The sequence below is a fragment of the Megalobrama amblycephala genome, linkage group LG19 (assembly GCF_018812025.1).
Source record: "Megalobrama amblycephala isolate DHTTF-2021 linkage group LG19, ASM1881202v1, whole genome shotgun sequence".
NCBI classification, from domain to species: Eukaryota; Metazoa; Chordata; class Actinopteri; order Cypriniformes; family Xenocyprididae; genus Megalobrama; species Megalobrama amblycephala.
The window spans coordinates 21,946,760-21,965,979 of NC_063062.1; the positions used below are offsets into that span (position 1 = coordinate 21,946,760).

At 37.1% G+C, this 19,220-nt stretch overlaps 1 protein-coding gene across 1 annotated transcript in view; it reads left to right on the forward strand.

Annotated features, from left to right (window-relative positions):
- The window catches only part of LOC125253992 (voltage-dependent calcium channel subunit alpha-2/delta-1), a 149,185-nt gene that overhangs the window by 35,296 nt on the left and 94,669 nt on the right, over positions 1-19,220 (forward strand). The window contains 1 exon segment of the mRNA XM_048168298.1: positions 18,420-18,479. Within this exon segment, the coding sequence (XP_048024255.1) occupies positions 18,420-18,479 (60 nt within the window).

Here is a 19,220-nt window from a genome sequence, read left to right on the forward strand (position 1 = left end):
ATCTTAGTTTGGCAATTCATGTTTGTTCAAATGACTGTACATTAATGATAATTTAAGGTGTTAAAAATGTATTAGAAATTAAAATTAACCTTGATTATTAAATGCTTAACATATTGTTCATTGTTGGTTCATGATTATGTATTAACAAATGGAACCTTATTGCACCTTCATTACACCTTAAAGTATCACCAATTATTTTTCCCAAACATGTGGTCTTATGATTTGAATTAAACATATGTTAAAGTTGTAGTTCACCTGAAAATGAAAATTATACCATAATTTACTCACCCTGAAGCCATCCTGAGTGTATATGACTTTCTTCTTTCAGCCAAACACAATCAAGAGTTATATTAAAAATATCCTGCCTCTTCCAAGCTTTATAATAGCCCAAAAAGCACATCTATCCATCATAAAAATAATCCTTACGGCTCCTGGGGGTTAATAAAGACCTTCTGAAGTGAAAGGGATGGGTTTTTGTAAGAAAAATATCTATGTATAACTTTATAGACAGTAATCACTGGCTTCCGGTAACGTCCGAGAGAATCGAGTTCTGGCGTATGACGTAGAATGTAGGAGTAGCATAAGATTAGGTGAGAGTTAGAAAAAAATAGGGCTGGACAACAAACTCAAGCTCTTCTGACATTTCTCTGTAAAAATTTATCTTGTTTTAGAATTCCAATTTGTGACTGGTGTTTTGTTTTGCTCAATCCTCTGCGCTTCCGCATTCATCGATATGTCATGCATCGGGTTAATGTCATGCATCTGTGAACTGCATTACATGTGGAACTGAAATGATGGCTAACAAAGAAATCTCTACCGTTAATTTTGATAATGGCTTGTCTTGAAAAATGAAGACAATTTGATGTTTGTCGTAGGAGAAGTCGCACTGCAGGACTGTGTGCCAAATCTTCTGACACCGCCAGAATTTCGTCGGAGGTAAAATTTGATGGTCATTATTCGGCTGTCGGTGAAAGACTACAGATTTTAGCCTAGGATTATAGGAATCCTTTAGGATTTGCAAAATTTGTTGTGAACCAAAATTGCACAGTGTGAACCTACCTTTAGAGGTCACTCTTCGACCAGAGCTAGAATCGTGTACGGCAAGTACAGGTCTCTGCAGGACATTGATGATTGATGGGCGAGGCCATAAACAGAGGGGCGTTTTTGAGAGTGTTATCTGATTTGCCTGTGTCAGAGTGTGGGTAGGGTTTAGGGGTGGGGTCGGGTGAAGGGGATCATTTTCATTGCATGATATATAAACACCCACCAGTTTGAAAACACCCACAAATACAGAAAATACAGAAATGCCTACTTTTGTTCCGCAGAGACCTCATACTCATTATGGGAAGCCAGTTATTATAGTTTATAAAGTTATAAGTATGGATATTTTTTCTTACAAAAACGCTTCAAAAGCCCTTTATTAACCCCCTAGAGCCGTATCGATTCCTTTTATGATGGATGCGTTTTTTTGGGGGGCTTAAAAAAAAAAACGGTACCATTCATTCCCATTATAAAGCTTGGAAGAGCCAGGATATTTTGTAGTGTAATTTCGATTGTGTTTGGCTGAAAGAAGAAAGACATATACACCTAGGATGGCTTGAGGGTGAGTAAATCATGGGATAATTTTCATTTTGCGGTGAAATATCCCTTTAAAGGTGCCGTAGAACGTCTTTTTAAAAGATGTAATATAAGTCTAAGGTAGAACGTCTTTTTAAAAGATGTAATATAAGTCTAAGGTGTCCCCTGAATGTGTCTGTGAAGTTTCAGCTCAAAATACCCCACATATTTTTTTTTTTTTTTTTTTTTTTTAACTGCCTATTTTGGGGCATCATTAAATATGAGCCGATTTAGGCTGCGGCCCCTTTAAATGCTCACACTCCCCGCCCACGGAGCTCATGCTTGCCTTTAACAGCATAAACAAAGTTCACACAGCTGATATAACCCTCAAAATTGTTCTTTACAAAGTGTTCGTCATGCAGCATGTCTAATCGCGTAAGTATGGTATTTATTTGGATGTTTACATTTGATTCTGAATGAGTTTGATAGTGCTCCGTGGCTAAAGCTAACATTACACACTGTTGGAGAGATTTATAAAGAATGAAGTTGTGTTTATGAATTATACAGACTGCAAGTGTTTAAAAAATGAAAATAACGACAGCTCTTGTCTCCGTGAATACAGTAAGAAACGATGGTAACTATAACCACATTTAACAGTACATTAGCAACATGCTAACGAAACATTTAGAAAGACAATTTACAAATATCACTAAAAATATCATGATATCATGGATCATGTCAGTTATTATTGCTCCATCTGCCATTTTTCGCTGTTGTCCTTGCTTGCTTACCTAGTCTGATGACTCAGCTGTGCAGATCCAGACGTCCTGCCCTTGTCTAATGCTTGAACATGAGCTGGCATATGCAAATATTGGGGGCGTACATATTAATGATCCCGACTGTTACATAACAGTCGGTGTTATGTTGAGATTTGCCTGTTCGTCGGAGGTCTTTTAAACAAATGAGATTTATATAAGGAGGAAACAATGGTGTTTGAGACTCACTGTATGTCATTTCCATGTACCAAACTCTTGTTATTTAACTATGCCAAGATAAATTAAATTTTTAATTCTAGGGCACCTTTAAATTGAATTTACACTTATACCAGAAATAATTTATTAAGGTAAATAATAGGTAAAATGTCTACCCTAAAATTGCATGGTACCTAGTGATAATACGTAGTAGTCATGCACTTTAAAGGTCCCGTTCTTCGTGATCCCATGTTTCAAACTTTAGTTAGTGTGTAATGTTGTTGTTAGAGTATAAATAAAATCTGTAAAATTTTAAAGCTCAAAGTTCAATGCCAAGCGAGATATTTTATTTAACAGAAGTCGCCTACATCGAGCGGCCAGTTTGGACTACATCCCTCTACTTCCTTCTTTAATGACATCACTAAAACAGTTTTTTGACTAACCTCCGCCCACAGGAATACACAAGAGTTGCGTTTGTAGAGTGTGTTTGTCGCCATGTCGTCGAAACGCTGTTATTTTCATCCCGCAGTCCAATCACCGGGTCTGATTCCGGCTCAAATTGATAGGGTAAAATTAAAGACATGTTTACAGTAACACTGAGCGCGTGCATCTCCACGTTATGGTAAGAGGCGTGACCTTTCCGGGCAAGGAGCGCTAAGCTGCTGTCGAATCACAACATAGGAACCGCTGGCACAATCAGAACTTGTTACGTATTTCTGAAGGAGGGACTTCATAGAACAAGGAAGTCATCAGCCCGTTTTTATGACAGTGGAAACAGCGGTATACAGATAAGTAAATTATGTGAAAAATACTGTGTTTTTTTACACGCGAAACATGAACACGTTATATTGCACACTATAAACACAATCAAAGCTTCAAAAAACCACGAAAAACGGGACCTTTAAAGAATGAACAAATTTGAAAATGATAAAAGTGGTTTGCTTAATTTGCACTGAGCTTTCTGACCAAATTGCACTTCAGCCATGTCCATGTTATGATTGGCCAAGGGGTTTTCTCCAATCAGGCTCCTCACTAAACCATCTTCCTAATGTTGGCTGCCGTGTTTAACGATTATGCCCCTTAAATAATGGAACCAGATGTAATGTCTTGGAGGTAATTGGATCGTTCCTCTCACTTCCTCTCGGGGGGAAAAGAAAAGCAGTGTTGAAATCCAGTCATGAATGCAGCGTTGTTGTCAGCCTGAATATCCCTGGGGAGAATCGCATTATTAAAGACACCTTTCTACTGACTTCCATCACCGTAATCACCCGCCGTCTCTGGATTGCCAGGTTATTTGAATATCCCATTTGCGATTTTTAAAGAATCTCTTGTTGACAGTAGTGGATAATCCTATTGTAACATTTCTTCTCATTCTGCTTTTGCCCAATTCTGTGTTAATCCGACACGCACACAGAATCCACACAAGACTCCAAAAAGCTGTTTTATTAGATGAAAATGACAAAATAATGTACACATCCATCCATCCATCCATCATTTATATCTGTCTACCCACCTATCTATATCCATCCATCCATCCATCCTTACATCCAGTTGTGGCCTAATGGTTAGCGAGTTGGACTTATAACCTGATGTTTGCGGTTTGAAACAATAATATAATGACGTGATGGGTCTTTTTTTTTTTTTTGTCCAAAGGCCTTAATAATAATAATAATAAAAACAAAGATATGACATCTAAAGTGTGTAAGGTAGTACAATTAGATCTCTTATATTGAATCCAAAAGGTTTTTATTATATTTTGCTACAAAAGTATTTTAAAGATTATGAAATGTCAAAAGGTCATTCGGTTTAACCATCCAAAAGCCAATCCAGCCATTTAATTTGTGATTTAAAATATCTTAAAATGTAATAAATGTATATATTTTTTATTCTGGCATGATTTTATAACATCATATATCAACATACTGCAAAATGGTATTAAAAGAGAAAGAAGGTCCAGAAAAATGAATTTCATTCATGTCATTCGGAGTAACCAATATTAAGGGACCATTTTGGATCAAGTCATGCGGTCAGTATCATGTGACAGGATGTGACATCATTCACACACCTGCAAAGGACCACATGAAGCAAAGTAACTAACTCTCTCTTAACTATTTGAAAAATTCATGTTTTCACTTGTTCATACGCATGTCCCGAAACATCAGGTCATTTGGTACAACCGCTATAAAACATGGAAAATGTTGTAATATTTTAAAAACTTGTACTAAATATAAAATGTATGATTGTCCTTTTGCTAGCTCAATATACTGTAAGCCTGTTAGCATTGTTTGAAAATATCGTCATTTGGTATAACCAAAAGTGTCATTCGGTAAAACCGAAATTTTGGTTAAACCAAATGGCTTTTTGGTGACAAATATGTTAGTTTTATTTTTATTTATTCATAAAAATTGTTAGTTTTTATTTTTATTTATTTTTCCATACTGACTTTAGCCAAAGCTTGTTTTATTATTGCGAATAATTACTTCTCTAAACATCTGCCTGGGCACTCCATATTAGTGTGGGGGTTTGATGCTGCAGTCCATCACCACAGGGCAGAGGACATCTTCATCTGTGAATAGACGTGCACATCAGATCTTGAATCATTTATGAAGCTCGCCACTGCCCAAGAGAGCAGCACCAAACAGGATTTATGAGCGACTGCCGTAACTCAATGACGACGCTCAGCCAAAGTCTCCCATTATAAAGCAATATACCTCCGGCCTTGCTTAGTTTATAGCCTGTGTCACTTTGCAGTCTGTCTGGGTCTTTGTCCTGGGATAATGGACCAACTGTGCTGTAAGGTCACCAAAGTACATTCAGGTGATGGGAAGGTGAATTTTAGATTGTTTCCTGAGCATCTTATCGGAATGAGATAAGGAGAAAGCATGGTGTTTGTTGCTGGTTTTCAGGATGTGTGCAGAATAAATGAGGCTGCCAGTTGCACGGAGTGTTTGTGCAGCAGGTAGTTTTGCATTCTGGAAGCAAATGAGAGGCTTAATGCGAATTGCAAAAAAAGATGAATGTGCCCGTGTGAGCTCAGAGTGTCATTTGTTCTTTTGTCATGCGTTTTCATGGCTAGAATAATACAGGATTGATGGGAGTGATATTAAAGCGGCGGTGAGATCCCTCTCTCTCTCTCTGCACTTATTCAGAGATGCATTTGTTTCACCTTTATGCAATGCTGTGGTTTACAGTCCCGTCAAAATCCCTTTATTCCAAACGGACAGGACCTGAGTTAGTCGTCTCTAGTCTAGCATGGGGAAAATTCAACCTTAAAGGGATAGTTCACCCGAAAATGAAAATTTCACTTTCAAATAATTTACTCATCCTTATGTTGTTCCAAACCTGTATACATTTCTTTGTTCTTGTTCTTGTTCTTGTTCTTGTTCTACACTTCTTTTCTTCTTGAAATGTGACCATTTTTAAAAGACTTCAAATGCTGTACAAAAGATATAGGACACCAAATAGTCCAAAAAACTGGATTTTTAATTATATTTTTTCAGTGAAAGACTGAACAAAATGTGCTGTTATGCCTTGGTGTATTGAGTGTGGTTGCTAAGGTGCTCTGAGTGATTGTTAGGGCGTTGCTATGTTGTTGCTAAGGTGGTTGTTAAGTGGTTACTTACTGGCTCAAGTTAAAAGAGACTATCCTCAAGTCTTTGATATTCTGGTCTCTAGATATGGCTCAGATCCCTCCTTCAGTGTAAGTCAGGGTTTTTTCACCTCTTTAATCATCTTCCATTTGGAAACCATAACCAGGCTATAATAACACACCTCTACTTAAAAAGTTATCGTTTATATCTGTAACACAAATAGTGCAGGTTTATTCAAATTCCTAAGTGTACCTGCACCCACATAAGATGAATATTTTTCCTTTAGGACATTATATGTATGCGGTGTTTGATATGAGATCCAGGGAGCATGTTTTGACACTCTCCTGTCTATAATTAAATGCTTTTTTTCTTTCTCTCCACTTTTTCCGCTCTCTCGCTCTCTCTCTCTTTGGTCTGGTGAGATTAAAGTGGAGTAAAGGTATTGATGGACCTCCTGTGAGGTTATTGACTTACTCCACTGTGGTTACTGTAATCAGCTTGATGAATTGGAGGAGAGTGAACTAGCAGGGATGAACAAGCAAACGTGGCTGTAGTTTATTTCTGGGACTATCCGTTCTAAACACACCTCCACACAAAGGTTGTGATTTACCGAACGCCTTAGTTCTTGTAACACTGGAGCTGTTGTCATGAACAATTTGGTCCGCCTGTTGAATCGAATCTGACTAGTACCCTAAAGTGATTCCATTTAGGTGAACAATTTTTATTGGTTATTCTATTCAGTTCTTGATTAGAAATCCTACATAACTGATGTATGGTGTAGGTCATCTGGAGTGTTTCAACTTTTAATGTCTTAAATTAGATGCTAGAAATGATAGTATACTGTATCTCTGTTATTTTGAGAATCAAGATACAGTAAGCCATTTGTGAAGAAAGTTTAGGAAGAGAAAGATTTTTGTTTTAAAGGCACAATATATATGATATTTGGATTAATATATTCAAAAACCACTAGAAAAATTTTATATATTTTGTTGACTTGTGTACTTGTATTATCCCAAATGTTTCCAAGAATGTTTAAATCCAGAGAAATAAGCAATTTTAACCAGGACATGAACCGTGTCCATGCGTAACCTATCAATGACATCATACCCATGTTACTCTATTTTGTAGAAACCATGGAAACACCAAAGATGCTTTAATGTGTTTTAATAGACAGATGAGCAAGTGTTTGCTCTTTTACATTTAGGAGAGAGCTTCAGCACAAATGGGCTTCAGATGATCAATGACGGTTCTAATCGCAAAACTTGTCAAATTGACTATTCCCAAACTTTGTTAGTTCATCCAAAAATTTAAATTCAATCTTCATTTACTCACCCTCATGTCGTTTAAGCAGGTCTTGAACATCCCTGTTTACTACAGTATGTGTTGTAAATCTGTTCATCATATAAAGTCATCGTGTCTCCTCAGAAGACTTGGATTTGGTTTAGACCGCTCGATTTATTATTTTTACGATGCCTTTCACCTTTTTTAGATCTTTTAAGTTTAAGGTGAATTAATTGACTTAGTTCACTTTTGAATAAAAAATTTCCTGATAATTTACTCACCCCCATGTCATCCAAGATGTTCATGTCTTTCTTCAGTCAAAAAGTAATTAAGGTTTTTGAGGAAAACATTCCAGGATTTTTCTCCATATAGTTGACTTCAACGGCTACCAATGGGTTGAAGGTCCAAACTGCAGTTTCAGTGCAGCTTCAAAGGGCTCTATGCGATCCCAGATGAGGAATAAGGGTATTGTCTAGTGAAACGATCGGTCATTTTCTAAAAATAAAATAAAAATGTATATACTTTTTAACCACAAATGCTCATCTTGCACTGCTCTGCGATCTGCACGCATGACATAATCATGTTATAAAGGCCACGCTTGACGTTGGCGGAAGTACCGATCCAGTGTCTACGAAGCAACGTGCAAAGATTAAGCCAAATGCCCTTTACAAAAAAGGTAAAACAACGATATTGGACGATTTTGAAGTTGGAGGAGAAAATTAGATGAAGTTTTTCACCCTACCGCATAGGGCTGGGCGATACAGCTAAAAAAATGATCACGATATAATGTTTCATATTGATCGGTATCGATAATTATTGAAGAAATTTTAGTAGAACAAAAATGTTTGAATTCCACCAAATAACATGTAATTTACTAGAGGTTCTGACAAAATATTAATATGTGCAGTCCATTTTAAAATTGTAAATATATTTGAAATAATTATTTAAAAAAAATGGATTTATGATTCAATGACTCAATCATAAATACTCTTGTTTCATTACTGGATGAATCAGTGTATTTGAAAGAATCCGTTGAATGACGATTCAATGTCAAATACATTTTTAAAACTAACATGTCGCCACCTGGTGGTGAAACAACATAATCGATAAATGCGTCGTTTTTAGCGCCGAGTTTCTTTCAAAAGCTGATTTGCTCTATTTTGATCAATAACATAGACAGTAGTAGTGTTTTATCTGAACTATAAACTTTTATCTCAGTACTTCTGTGATAATTTGAATATTTGTAACATAGAAATAAACATACTGGGCCCTATAATACACCTGGCGCAATGCGACGCAAGGCGCAGCGCAAGTGTGTTTGCTAGTTTGCGTCCGGCGCCGTTCGCGTTTTCCCGTTCAGCACCACGTCCTTAAATTAGTAAATGCATTTGCGCCAGTTAGTGCGCCCATGGGCGTGCTGGTTTAAAAAAGAGGTGTGTTCAGGCGCATTGCCGGCGCATTGCTATTTTAAGGAGTTGAAAATAGACTGTGCCATAGACCAACTCAAACCTAGTCTAAAGTCAATGGCGCAATATTTTTTGTTAGAGCGCGTTGGTAGAAACCGCGCCTCTGGGCGCATCCACAGTGCGCGTTGACTTTGCTTATTACACACAGGGATGCGCATCACACAAACATGCCAAATATTAAAAACAAAAGGATTACAGTGTAAAAGAATATTATTGTGTAGGCTACATAAATATAAAAATGTAATGATGAATAGTCATTGCGTGTATTAGAATTAGGCTACCTATTTTCAATTCAGCCTATTACTACTTATAATGATGAACGAAATTGGCTAATTAATTGAACAATCGTGCCAATACACACACATATATATTAACTGACTCATCGCGTGTACGCCATGTAAATAGCAATCCGCCATGGCGCGAGCGCATCTCGCTCTTAAAGGGAATGGGAGATGACACTCTGATAGAGTATTGAACGTTACGGCCATTACTCATTAAGAGAATAGGGACAACCCATTTCAACAATGCACCCCGGCGCACGGACCGTTTTTCCGTCGTTAAAATAGCAAAAGTGGATTTGGACACGCCCTGAGTGCACCTGCGCTGTGCGCTTTACACTTTGCGTTTAGATTGTTAAAATAGGGCCCACTGTGTTTGAAAACACTGTTTGTGCAGCTTTTACTACATGACAACTGCTCTCTCAAGACGAACTTTAAAGTAGATCAACTGTAAGACGTAAGGAAACCATGAAACTGCCACACTGACGAGCTGACATGTCCTTTTTTATTCACAATATCCTCGTCGCCGGAAGATGCAGCACTCATTTTTTATGTGTTTGTGTGTTCTGATTTCACGTGGCTATTGCGCTACTGAACTCCACAGCAGCTTGTTTGCGTGTCACTCATAGCATCTGTTTGAGATTCAGGGACGGAGCGCACTTGGGAGTTGTTCATGCAATCGAACTTCATGTCTGTTTACATTTTAATCCATTTAAGTGAAGCTATATTGAGAGTTATATCGAACATTTTTTCTATCGTTATCGATTAAGATGTACCGTCAATAAATATCGATACTGTTTTATCTCCCAGGCCTACAACCGCGGTACTTCAGACTACGCCATGCGTGACCTTCAACGTAATGCATGCCGCATCGCAGAGCAGTGCAAGACAAGCATTTGTGGTTAAAAAGTACATACATTTTTTATTTTTCGTTTCGCTAGACAATACCCTTATTCCTCATCTGGGATCACACGGAGCCATTTGAAGCTGCATTGAAACTGCAATTTGGACCTTTCACCCATTGTACCCCAGTGAAGTCCACTATATGGAGAAAAATCCTGGAATGTTTTCCTCAAAAACCTTAATTTCTTTTCGACTGAGGAAAGAAAGACATGAACATTTTGGATGACATGGGGGTGAGTAAATTATCAGGAAATTTTAATTCAGAAGTGAACATTCTTTAAATGGAAGGACAAAAATCTTCATAAAAATATCTTCATTTGTGTTTGGAAGGTGATTCTGAAAATAAATCACGATTCACACACACACACACACACACACACACACACACACACACACACACAAAGCAAGACAAGTTTTAAACTGATAATAATAAGAAATGATGAGATAAGAATGATTTCTGAAGGATCATGTGACACTGAAGACTGGAATAATGGCTGCTGAGGATCACAGGAATAAATTACATTTTAAAATGTATTAAAGGTGCCATCGAATTGAAAATTGAATTTACCTCGGCATAGTTGAATAACGAGTTCAGTACATGGAAATGACATACAGTGAGTCTCAAACTCCATTGTTTCCTCCTTCTTATATGAATCTCATTTGTTTAAAAGACCTCCGAAGAACAGGCGAATCTCAACATAACACCGACTGTTACGTAACAGTCGGGGTGTACGCCCCCAATATTTGCATATGCCAGCTCATGTTCCCAACATTATGAAAGGCATTAGACAAGGGCAGCCAGTATTAACGTCTGGATCTGCACAGGTGAATCAACAGACTAGGTAAGCAAGCAAGAACAATAGCTAAAAATGGCAGATGGAGCAATAATAACTGACATTATCCATGATATCATGATATTTTTAGTGATATTTGTAAATTGTCTTTCTAAATGTTTTGTTAGCATTTTGCTAACGTACTGTTAAATGTGGTTAAAGTTACCATCGTTTCTTACTGTATTCACGGAGACAAGAGCCATCGCTATTTTCATTTTTAAACACTTGCAGTCTGTATAATGCATAAACACAACTTCATTCTTTATAAATCTCTCCAACAGTGTAGCATTAGCCGTTAGCCACGGAGCACTATCAAACTCATTCACAATCAAATGTAAACATCCAAATAAATACCATACTTACGCGATTAGACATGCTGCATGGCGACCACTTTGTAAAGATCCATTTTGAGGGTTATATTAGCTGTGTAAACTTTGTTTATGCAATGATAGAGTCGAGAGCTCTGGAGGGGGCGGAGAGCGCGAGCAATTAAAGGGGCAGCAGCCCTGAATCGGCGCATTTCTAATTATGCCTCAAAATAGGCCGTTAAAAAAATTATTTTAAAAAAATCTATGGGGTATTTTGAGCTGAAACTTCACAGACACATTCAGGGGACACCTTAGACTTATATTACATCTTGTAAAAAAACGTTCGATGGCACCTTTAAAATAGAAAACATTTATCTTTAAATGTAATAATATTTCACAGTATTATTGTTTTAACTGTTTTTTTCTCTCTCTCTCGATCAAATAAATACAACCTTGATTCTTTATTTTTTTTCCTTTTCCTTTTGTTTATTGATGTCAACTGTAATCCTCAATTATAAGCTATTTTTGTGTTTTAGCTGCAGTAATGGTTATCTCCCATTGCTTTTTACTCATTACACTGCCTTGTTGTCATCTGAGGATGATGCCTTCTTGCTGAGTGCCTGCAGAAATTAGAGTTCAAATCAGTTCAACTCTCAACCTTACCTTTACTATTTGCCAGGTAACATCTGAATGAATGGAACTTTAACCTTCCGTCTTTCATTATCTTTATTGTAAGTAATTGATTATTCTCTTTAATGAGCAGTGGAAATACTTAAATCTTAGTTTCCATTATGAATCCCATGGACCTTTAGTCCTTGAGGACCTCTAATGACCACAGGCCACTAATGAGTCTCTCCTGCAAACGGTTGTTATGGCAGCAGCATGCCGTCGATGCCGCGTGTGGATATATATCGACTTGTTGCTGTGCTCATGGTGTGTTATAATTGTAGTTCGTTTGTACGAGGATGAGTGACTTGCTGTTTTGCATTTCTCTGGTTTTTCTGCCATATTTTAGGAGTAAGGTTAGTCTGAACGCAGTCTTACATATCCTGCATAACAAGCGCTGGGCGCATGTGTAAATGTGTACGTGCCAGAGTGTGAAACAGTGTATTTTTAGTTTCTCCCAGACTGTGCAGAGGAGGTGCAGAGACTGCTGGATCTCAGCCCAGACTTCCAGCTCTCGAGTGTCTAATAATGTGCGTGAGTGTCCGTCTGTTTATAAGAACGGCATCCATAGTGTCTGGATAGAAAGGTTGATGTGCATTTTTTTTTTTTTTTTCGATGATGGTGGGTGTCATTGTTGTAAAGGTTTTTGACAAAACTGTGAGGTGTTGCAGACTGGAGTGAGTTGCATCTGTAATGCATTTGTTAGCTCTATGGCCTACCTTACGGGCCCACATTTGCCCGTCTTATAAAATTACAGAACTTTTAGGGGTTTAAAAGTGGGGCAGTGCACAATTATGCAAAGTTCTAGATGAAGGGTTGGATTTCAGAGCAGTGATGGCTTTACTGAGAGAGTATCTGATGATCGCAGGTACCTGTGTTGGTTAATAGGTTTTGAGGTTTCTGATGAGACACACTATCTGATGGAACGGTTTATTTAAGGCAAATGCTGGGCTAGCTAGATCACTAGCTCACATTACTAAACATCAGCCTTCGCTGCGCTCCAAACCAAGAGACCTTTAAAGTGAATAAAGCTAATTTGATTCCATACTCTTGTCATATCATTTCTTTGCTCTTTTGAAATAAGAGTTTGATGTATTATGTAGTGTGGCTCTTTGAAATTCACAATCCAAGGCTTTCTACCTTGTCTAACCAGACCATTATTGAGTTGCAGATTTGGACACTGACGTGTTCTCATGTTGACACTTACACAGCCTGCCTCACAGTGTGAGCACATTGCCAAATATTAACCAATAATAATAGTGCATTAACATATAGAAGTGTTAAAGGTACAGGTGCAAATTGTTTATTTATTTATTAGAGAGTTAAAGGGTTAGTTCACCCAAAAATGAAAATTCTGTCATTAATTTTCTCACCCTCATGTCGTTCCAAATCCATAAGACCTTCGTTCATCTTCGAACTCAAATTAAGATAATTTTGATCAGATTCAAAAGGTACTTGACTCGCCCATAGACAACAATATAATCAACACTTTCAAGGTCCAGAAAGCTACTGAAGACCTATTTAAAACTGTTCATGTGACTACAGTGGAAAAACCTTAAAGTTATGTAGTGATGAGAATGCTTTTTGTGTGCCAAAAAAAAGAGACTTTATTCAACAATATCTAGTGATGGGTGATTTCAAAATACTGCTTCATGAAGCTTAATAAATCAGTGGTTCTGAGAGTGTATCAAACTGCCAAAGTCATGTGAACCATTGAAATTTCGAAATGTTTCGAAACACTTATGATGTAACGAAGCCTCGTTTACTAAAATCACGTGACTTGGGAAGTTTGATACACCCTCCGAGCCAAAAGATTTGTAAAGCTCCGAAGCTTCATGAAGCAGTGTTTTGAAATCGCCCATCACTAGATATTGTTGAATAAAGTTTTTTTTTTTTTTTTTTTTTTGGTGCACAAAAATTATTCTCTTCGCTTCATAGCATTAAGGTTGAACCACTGTACTCACATGAACTGTTTTAAATACGTCTAGCTTTCTGGGCATCTGAAAGTGTTAATTATCTTGCTGTCAGTGGAGGCCTCACTGAGCCATCAGATTTTATCAAAAATATCTTAATTTGTGTTCTGAAGATGAACAAAGGTCTTACGGATGTGGAACAACATGAGGGTGACAGAATTTTCATTTTTGGGTGAACTAACCCTTTAACAGGAACGTGGACAGAACGATAAGGGAAATGGGTTTGGGACATGACTCACAAGCACAACAACCTCTTTTATGACATGAGCGATGCACATCACTCTGCAACATTGTTCTGACATGGTCTGTTTACTTCTAAAGGTGAAAGAAGGGGTGAATATGGGCATGGGCCGTTTATGTAATTGATTTGCTGATTTTGCTTTAAAGTTGCCATGAAATCAAAAAGGACAATTTTTTTAATGGAATATTGGAGAGTTTATTATAAATGATTTATCTGTGCACACCATTGTTTTTTTTTTAAATTCAAGTGCCCTCATAATCTTTAATCAAAATAACATTCCCTCTTTCTTGCAATGACATCTCTTCTCTGATGACGTTTTCACCGACGTGAGGGCGGGACAATATCCTCACCCCTCCAGCAACCTGTCACTCACAGAAATAGCAACAACGATCCACTGATCCAATCAATTCAAAATCAAGTCCCACCCTACATTTTATTTTTTTCTCTTTCAAGAAGTTGTTAAACTTGAATGTACAAGACAATAGTGAAGAAGGGATGATCGCAACTTCCATTTAATGCTGACTTTAACTCCGCATAGACTGCATCTGTGTCAAAATCTGTTTGGACAGCTAATATGAAATTGTCCAAGCTGTTCATTATTTAAAATAGCTAAAATGCAGTCAAACTAGGTACTAAAAGTAATGAGCTTGGATATATTTACATTAAATACAACTGATAAAGTCAGGCAATATGCTAATTAAATGAATTTAACTGAATAATGAACGAATCTGTGTATCTTTTTTTTTTTTTTTTTTGAGTGACTGATTTACATAAACTTTTTAAACAAAATTATTCAAACTATATAACACAACATACTATGTTCCAGCAGGGTGTTTTGATTATCACCATACACTCTTAAAAATATGTTTTTTTTATTGGCATTGATGGTTCCATGAAGAACCTGTAACATCCATGGAACCTTTCCATTAAACAGAAGGTCAAATAGTGGAAAAAAGTTCTATAGATCATTAAAATATTCTTCACACTAAGAAAATGCATTTACATGCACCCTCACAATGCGATTATAATGGAATATTGGCAATACTGCGATTAAACTACATCGTTTACCTCATGTAAACACAATACTTCGAGTAAAGTAATGCGATTAAGCTCATAATCGTAGTAAGCATAATCGCATTAAACTAGGTGGTGTACGCCGATACAAACCTTTATCGCATTATTCTCGCTCTGACCAAAGTGTGCATGTGCTCGGACGTACAGTACACAGATTTCTCTTCACCAAATCGCTAAACAATGTCAACACAACTCGCTGCGCAGTCTCTGCTCTGTATCCTCATCCAGACGGCACGAAGAACGCAATGGAAGCGTAGGCAAACCCGGCATTGCGATGTTCATCACGGCGCAGAATAATATCCAGTACGTCCATAAAAATGTATTTTGAATTTGATGTGAGCGGATTAAAACATTGGTCAGTAACATGCATTCTGTATGTCTATCTGAGTGTGGTATAACCATACTTATTAGCAAATAATCAGAGTAATGAAAATTGCATGTAAACTGGAGTGAAGCGTTCTACTCGTGTCATGTAAACATCTTACTGCGATTAAGACCTTATTCAGATTATGAGAAATAATCGCATTATTGGTGCACATGTAACATGGTCCATGGTTCTACCCAGCCTGCAATGTGATATTAAGCACTATTGTAAGAAATTTTGTCACACTACATCGCAAACAGTGTTTGTTGCTACTGCCATGCTACTGAATTATGTAGCCAAGTTAAAGGTGCCATCGAATGGAAAATTGAATTTACCTTGGCATAGTTGAATAACAAGAGTTCAGTACAATGAAATGACATACAGTGAGTCTCAAACACCATTGTTTCCTCCTTCTTATATAAATCTCATTTGTTTAAAGACCTCCGAAGAACAGGCGAATCTCAACATAACACCGACTGTTACGTAACAGTCGGGATCATTAATATGTATGACCCCAATATTTGCATATGCCAGCCCATGTTCAAGACATTAGACAAGCCAGTATTAACGTCTGGATGTGCACAGCTGAATCATCAGACTAGGTAAGCAAGCAAGAACAATAGCGAAAAATGGCAGATGGAGCAATAATAACTGACATGATCCATGATATTTTTTGTGATATTTGTAAATTGTCTTTCTAAAAGTTTCGTTAGCATGTTGCTAATGTATTGTTAAATGTGGTTAAAGTTACCATTGTTTATTACTGTATTCACAGAGACAAGAGCCGTCGCTATTTTCATTTTTAAACACTTGCAGTCTGTATAATTCATAAACAACTTCATTCTTTATAAATCTCTCCAACAGTGTGTAATGTTAGCTTTAACCCGTTAGCCACGGAGCACAGCCTCAAACTCATTCAGAATCAAATGTAAACATCCAAATAAATACTACACTCACATGATCTGATGTATGCACGCAGCATGCATGACGAACACTTTGTAAAGATCCATTTTGAGGGTTATATTAGCTGTGTGAACTTTGTTTATGCTGTTTAAGGCAAGCGCGAGCTCTTGGGGCGGGGAGCGTGAGGAATTAAAGGGGCCGCAGCCTGAATTTCGGTTTTTTCTTTATTTATTTCGTTTTTGTTTAATTTTCGTTTTTTCTTTATTTAAATTTCGTTTTTTCTTTATTTAAATTTCGTTTTTGTGCCAATTTATTAGCAGAAAAATATTAGACTACCTTAAAAGTATTGCTTAATTTAGCAGACCTGTGTGTGTGCGTTTTATATCACTAGTGCAGTGACCGTTCTCGGAGCATAAGCTCTGCCCGCATGAGGTGCGCCGCTTCCCGCTCGCGCTGTTCTGACTGTATTTACTAAAAGTTTATTAATTCTGAATGTGTCGCGTCTCGCGTGTCCATCTATATTGCACCAAATGCGACACTGCACTGCCTTGTGAAGTCGATTGGATGAACGGTTCTCGAAATAATAAAAATGCAAACGGACATACAGACACAGATTCCTGCCTTTATTAGAGAGAAAAATATGTTCAGCCCCTCTCTCCGAAGAGTCGATGTTCATTACTACCGAAGCTTCGAAGCTCAAAAAATGGTATTCGGACCAGCCCTAAACTTTTTTCCTCTTACAAGGCTATTCCTGAATTCAGTATTATTCTGGGGGCCGGATGGAAATCTCTGGCGGGCCGGATTTGGCCCGCGGGCCGCCAGTTGACGTTGCATGCTTTAACCCGTTAGCCACGACACCTCAAACTTCAGAATCAAATGTAAACATCCAAATAAATACTACACTCACATGATCTGATGTATGCACGCAGCATGCATGACGAACACTTTGTAAAGATCCATTTTGAGGGTTATATTAGCTGTGTGAACTTTGTTTATGCTGTTTAAGGCAAGCGCGAGCTCTTGGGGCGGGGAGCGTGAGGAATTAAAGGGGCCGCAGCCTGAATCGGTGCATTTGTAATTATGCCCCAAAGTAGGCAGTTAAAAAAAATATTAAAAAAAAAAAATCTATGGGGTATTTTGAGCTGAAACTTCACAGACACATTCAGGGGACACCTTAGACTTATATTACATCTTGTAAAAAAACGTTTGATGGCACCTTTAATACATTTAGATAAATGTTCCTATAAAAAATTCTGTATATTTGGCACAGCATTGGGAGTGGTTTTTCTTTTAAATTACACACTGGAGATTTAGGTTAACCATGGTCATATATAACTGAAAATAGAGCTAGAATTCATTCTGTTCTGTTCAAGTAAAAAAATCCCAGCATATATTCCAAAATATTGTATGTGTCAAAGAGTGAATCCCTGTCTTTGTTCTCGAAATGTCATTCCATGTTACAGTATCGTTTCCTTCAGGGAAGAGTCTCAGACTCCGTGTGTGCGGGGGTTGCACTGCCGAGCGCTCCGGGTGACAGAACAAAGACCTGAATGTTCCATTCCATTCTGTTCTCTTCTGCCCTTTTCTTAAACAGAACCCACCATCCTGTCAGACCTCTTGCTCACATGTTTGTTTGGTGTCACTTTTTGGACCAGAATCAAGGCTGCCAAAACAAAATTTTTCTTTAGTATGAAAATTTAGAAATAATATGTGTTATGTGTTTATTAGTATAACACACACACACACCTGTTCTATAGTTTATATGACCACTAACTCTCTCCATTTGCAGTATATTTGTTCGGTCTAATTCTTTTTTAAGTGTAATGAAATAAAAACTGAAATATACAGTACATACAAAGTAAGGCCAGATAATGCTGATTTACAGTAATTAATGTTTTACGTGTAATTTATCCTAATCTCATTATCAAAGTTGCTTTGATCATGATCACAGATACTTTGATGCAGTGCTTAACTAATTAAAATTATTTATTTTCTGTTGTTCTTTTTATAGACTTTGGCAACCGCAGCAGAGAATTTCCAAATGGAGCATCAATGGAAAGATGAATTTGAAGTAAGTTCTTCTACAACATTGATTTTATATTTCGAATCAATTCAGTTTTATTTTTTTTTGTAATACATATTGTTTCAAAGCAGCTTCACAACAAAAAAGGAGGCCTACTATTCCCAGTGAGCTAGTGCAGTGGTTCCCAACCTTATTAGCCTTAAATACCCCCATAACCCCGTCACAAGTACCTCAAGTATCAAAATTCAAGTAAGCTCAAGTACACCTTCATCAACACTAAACCAAAGAACCAATGTTATGGGTAAAAAAGACAGTATAAAATACACATATATTACATTTTAATATCTTAAATCCAGCATTTGATGGAAAACGAACATAAACAAGACATAAAATTATCACTATAACCAGTAGGAAGGCTAGCAGAGGAGCACTTATTGGATCATATTAGTCATTTTCACTCCCTAATATAGTTTTTTTTCCCCCACACAATTTGCTTATTAATGTATATTTAGGCATTATAAAACCAAACAATCAATTTTATCACTTTTAGCTCTTTTTTGTATTGAAGTATAAAGTGGAAAAAAAAGTCAAAAAATCTGAAAAACAATAACTTTTTTTCAAATTGCAAATGAATTACATAGAATGCGAGCAATGAGTGCTCCATAATCACTAAAGCTGTCTGTCAGTCAGTTCAGCGCAAGCTCACTGATTTCGGCAAACTTGTGAATGAATCTAGCTAAAGTGCAAAATAAATCTCTAATTTACAATGCATTTACGCTTTCTTTGTTA